General features: G+C 61.4%; 2 protein-coding genes across 2 annotated transcripts; both read right to left on the reverse strand.

Annotated features, from left to right (window-relative positions):
• On the reverse strand, positions 1 to 1668 carry LSCM1_05712 (uncharacterized protein; the record flags this gene model as incomplete). Its single annotated transcript, XM_067323157.1, has 1 exon — positions 1 to 1668. One exon carries the CDS (start codon positions 1666 to 1668, stop codon positions 1 to 3), a length of 1668 nt encoding a protein of 555 aa, XP_067179792.1.
• A 1639-nt stretch (positions 1669 to 3307) lies between these two features.
• On the reverse strand, positions 3308 to 3508 carry LSCM1_05713 (uncharacterized protein; the record flags this gene model as incomplete). Its single annotated transcript, XM_067323158.1, has 1 exon — positions 3308 to 3508. The coding sequence occupies one exon, from the start codon at positions 3506 to 3508 to the stop codon at positions 3308 to 3310; it is 201 nt and encodes a 66-aa protein (XP_067179793.1).
• Between the last annotated feature and the right edge of the window lie 1305 nt (positions 3509 to 4813).

The raw sequence follows: 4813 nt of genomic DNA on the forward strand, positions 1-4813 counted from the left end.
CTAAGCGCTCTTTGCTGTCGGCCTCTTGCTCGCGGGTAGCACCAGCGGTGCGACCGCGAGACCTGCTTTCTTGCGTCTGTACGCGTCGACAACGCGCTGGCGTAGCACGCGGCAGCCGGCCTCGATCATCTTCGCATCGAGCTCGCCACAGTCCTCCAGCTCCTGAACTGTGGCGAAATCGCCGATCAGCTTAGTGTCCACAAAGAGAAGCGGCATCTCAGGCATGTTGTGCATCCCAGTCGCACTTGCGTAGAGCTTTCGCAGACGCCGGTGAAAGAACTCACTATCAGCAATGTCGATCGTGTGATGCGGAATAAGTTTGATGAAGAGCAGGTTCTCCATGAGCCGGCAGCGGTCCCGAACCGCACGCTCGCCGGTCATGCTGGTCGTGAAGAAGAGCACCTGACCTGGACCGTAACGCGAGAGGCCGTGGTCGAACATGGAAGTGTCATCGCAGTACCAGTAATACATCATGTCGGCCTGCTGTGCCTCGAAGATGGCGCGCTCCTCCGCCGTGGCCTGCTTCAGCTCCGACAGCAGCGGCTCGGGGTCGCAGCAGCCCTCAGCTTCTGAGTCCTCCTGCCCTGCTGCTTTTTGCACTGCGTCATCATCAGCCACGCCCTCGCTGCAGCCTGGGTGCGGTGAAGAGGGCATCGCCGCAGACCAGGATGGCAGCGGCCGCCTTGGAGGAAAAGCAGTAGACGAAGGAGAAGCTCTAGCTGCTGCTGCTGCTGCTGCGCCGCCGTCGCACACATCCTGCACCGGCCTTGATGCGCGTGGTCGCCGTGCGGCGGATGGCGGCGCTTCAGGTTTGCCACTTTCACGTACCGCCGATTGTAAGAGCGCGGGTGGAGTGCTCGGCCCACTAAGCTGCTGATTCTTCGCCTGTGCGATGGGCTGGGAGGCCTCGCGAAGGTTGCACAGCTCACTGAAGTGTTGGCCCAGCCGCTCTCGGCTACGTTGGGAGAGCGCGTCCGCTCCCGACTTGATCACGCCGCTGGTCGCGCCGTCTGAGGTGCGGGGCTCGCCTGGCCCTTTCCGCAGCAACTGAGGGCACATCCCTTCCACAGGCGGCGTCGCCTTCTGTGCAGGAATGGTCTGTGTGTAGTGCCGGTGTGTCGCATTGCGAGTCGGTGTGCGAGCCTGATTCAGCGTGTCCTCCAGCATTGGTGGTGCAGCCACTGGCATTGCCGAGACAGACAGCGACCGTGTCGCTGCCACCGTGCCGCCCATAGTCGCCGAAGGCTGCACGTGCAGTGACGGGTACCCGTGAGAACACGAGCGTCCGCCGTTGTCGTCGCCGGCATCGCCACCCGGCCGCTCGGAAGCGCGCGGTCGCGCAGTGGACAACCGTGGCAAGTGCGGCCTAGGCGGGCCGCCTGGAGAGACTGCCGAAGCTTCGCCTGCCGCAGACATGGTGATCCGCGTCGCACCCGTCGCTGCAGCTCTTGCGCGCGACGATGTCATTGTGAGGCTCACTGTGGTGACCGCGCTCCGATGCTTTTCTACTTCGCTTTTCACATAGTCGATAGCTTCGTCGATCGTCATGCGCCGCTGCGAGACGAGGTATGCACAGTTCTCGCGCAACTCGGCGTCGGAGCCGGGGCAGGCGAGCTCAAGCACTCGTAGCGTGCGGCGCTCCGGGGGGTAGAACGAGGGCTGCGCCATGGCGTGCGTGCACCTTTTCCTCTGAGGCGTTGATACAAGATGGACGGGTGGATGCGGATGGGATCGGAGGTGCGATGCACATTCGCGTGCGCTGACGCGCACGGATAAAGGCTAGAAAAGACGCAGCAGCGCGGAGGCCCCTCGGTGGTGAGGGGGCGGGGGAGGGGGGCAGAGAACACTGAGAGAGGGAGGCGTAAAGGATGTGTCTCTGATAGACACGCACACGCACACAGAGAAAAAGGGGGAGGGGGGAGGGCGAATAGTCTTCTCACAGGAAAAAAAGGAGAGCACAGTACAACACAAACACAGAGATATCGGCAAGATGAACGTGTCCGCGAGCGGGCGAACGAGGGGGCGGGGAGAGAGCTGCGCTACGGATGAGGTCGGAGTTCTGGTGACGACAGATGAAGAGGAATGGACAAAAGGGAGGAAGGGAAGGGGGGCGGCACACGCACTCACAAAGAGAGAGAGCGAGAGAGAGAGACCGAATACAGACGCGCACGCGCTCAAAAAAAAAAATCAAATCTGAAGTGTTGAAGGGAAATAATGTTGTTTTCCTCGAATAAAAAAGGGGGCGAGTTAAAGACAGCAGGAAGGAATCGATCACGAGGGGAAAGGTGGGGTGAACGAGGGCGGCAGGGAGCGAGTGGAAGGGTGGGGAGGCAGGGGGGTACGGAAGCGCCTTTAGCGCAGGTGCACGCCGACGGACTCTTTGTTGTTGTTGTGCTTTTTGGTGTATGTTCCCTCTTTGTTGGGCTTGCGGGGGGGAGCTGCAGTATGCACGTGCGTGCCTGCGAGCGGAGGCCCACAGAGAGGGTGAGAGCGGGCGGGCGAGTTGAGAGCAGCGCAACGATGGGAGGGAGCGGCCAGGAGACTGGCGAGAGAATGGTGAAAAAGACAGAGAACGAGAGGGAGTCGCACGAGTGAGGAGCAGCTACACGGCCACGGGGAGCGCTGTAGCCGCGGTGTGTACAAGGGGGGAAGAGGGGGGGAAACGCCCAATGGGGCCGATCGTGCGCACCGGCGTAGACGCGGGCGTACACGATCGGGGTGACTGCATCTTCAGTAGAGGCGGCATCGGGCGGGAGGGGAGGGGGAGAGGGAGGACGGGGACTCCATCATGACTTCGGAGTACATGTGCAAAACTGCATCTTCATGAGACAGGCAAGTAGGCGCTGCCACATACAATCCAATCCACATGCCCTCCACGATAGACCCTGGCCCCCTCTCCCTCAGCAAGCGTATGCCCTCTTCCGATTTCGCCATCGAGCGTTGCAAATGAACTGCCCGGGGTGACAGAAAGAGCGGCCGCGCACCTGCGCATGTCCTCCGGCGTGCAGCCCTTCGTTTCATCGTTTTGGTAGCTATTGCGCATGCAGAAAGACCCTCAAAAGCAAGCACTAATACAGTTCCAGATGCTCACGCGTGTGCGCGCATGTGCACTTGGCTGAGACACATTTCACGCGAGTACCAGTCATGATCGCCCTCATCTTCTCCCCTCAGGTCATGCGTATGGACATCGTTTTCAGCCGGGGAGGGCGCGAGACGCAGGGCAGCAGTGGGAGAAGAGAGTGAATGGAACGGGATACGTGGGGGCGCCCCTCCGTCATATGCACGCCCATCACGGCCTCAGCGGACTTCAGGATGACGAGCCCACGCTCTGCAGCGTGGGTGCGGCCATCGGTGAGTTTGTGTCCGCTCGCGACGTCCCCTGGCAGCGGTCCGGTGTGCTGCTGGAGGGGCGGTGCCGAAGCATCGGCTCCTGCTTGCGGGGTTCGAAGAGCGCTGTCGGAGCCCCGACAAGGTCAACGGCCGCCGTTGTCGATGGGTGGGGAGGCATCTGGTGATTTGCCTGAAGTTTCACGCAGATGGGGTAAGGGGAAGAGGGGGGAGGGAGAGGGGGCGGCACACGACAAGAAGGCTCCGTGAAACAGCGAGCGCGGTAAGAAAGGCGGTGCCGTTGCGCACTGCCACCGTCGTATGGGTCTCTCCGGTTCGACGCCAAAGTGATGTGACCGTTTCCTCTTCCTCCTATGCTGCACCTGTGATGGGCTGGTTTGTGTGCGCGTGTTCCGTGTTGAGCTGTGATGGCGTATGCGTCAGTGTATCAGTCGGCGAGATGTTTAGAAATGCATAAGGGTGTGGGCGAGTCGGTGGGCTTGTCGGTGCGGCAGCAGCAGGTCGAAGGGATTCGCTATCGCAGAGAAGAGGATGCAGAAGGTGGGCGGGTGAGGGGCGTACGACGCGGTTACCCCACACACACACAGACACAGACGGCAAAGAGAGGGTCGGCGTGGCAAAAGTGCACCAGAAAGAGATGCAGCGCGCTGGCCGTTCATCTCTCCCCCTCCCCCCCCCGCCCCTCACGGCCACCACCTGCGCCCCGTCAACGTGCCATGGTGACAGCGGTGCGCGGGAGAGGGGCGGACGGGGAGACAAGGTGGGACTATACCGGCTCGAGGAGTTGGGGGGAGGGAGGGCTGTCACCCGATCTAACACGATAGGGATCTCGATGGGAAAGAGAAAGAAAGAGAGGGATGAGTTCGTGTGCACGCGAGAGAGCGGGACAGGAAGGGACGGGAAGGCGGCCCTCTGTGGCCACCCATCTATTCCGTCCCTCCTCTTCTCACGCATGCGACGCTTCTTCGCCGTTCCGCTGATGTTTCGATTGGGTCGACACAGAACCATCCATGCAAAAAAAGGGGTGAGGCGCAGACAGAGCGAAAGAGAGGAGGGGGGAGAGGAAGACTTATTCGTACCGGAAGAGAGCGACTGATATGGGGGCACAGACGCATAGCGCCCTATTCGCCTCTCCATCCCTTACGTGTGTGGTGGCGGCGGAACAGTTTTCTTCGCAAGTCGCCTCTGCCACATGCGACGCCGTAGATTGCGCTCCCCCTGGCTCACCATCGTCCACCCGTCCTCGTCACCACCAATGACAGTCCACTCGGTCGTCCAGACCCACCCCGCCGGTGCGTGTATCTCCTTCCGAGACGGTACCTCGTGGCCGTGCGCGTCCTGCCACGCAGGGAAACTGGACGGCAGGTAGCGCTTCCCCCACCCCAGTAAAGACACCTTCTTTTCGTACTCGTACACCTCAACGATCGTGTTCGGCGTTGGCGTGCTTGCGTTGCTCGCCGTGCGC

The sequence above is a fragment of the Leishmania martiniquensis genome, chromosome 16 (assembly GCF_017916325.1).
Source record: "Leishmania martiniquensis isolate LSCM1 chromosome 16, whole genome shotgun sequence".
Lineage (NCBI taxonomy): Eukaryota > Euglenozoa > Kinetoplastea > Trypanosomatida > Trypanosomatidae > Leishmania > Leishmania martiniquensis.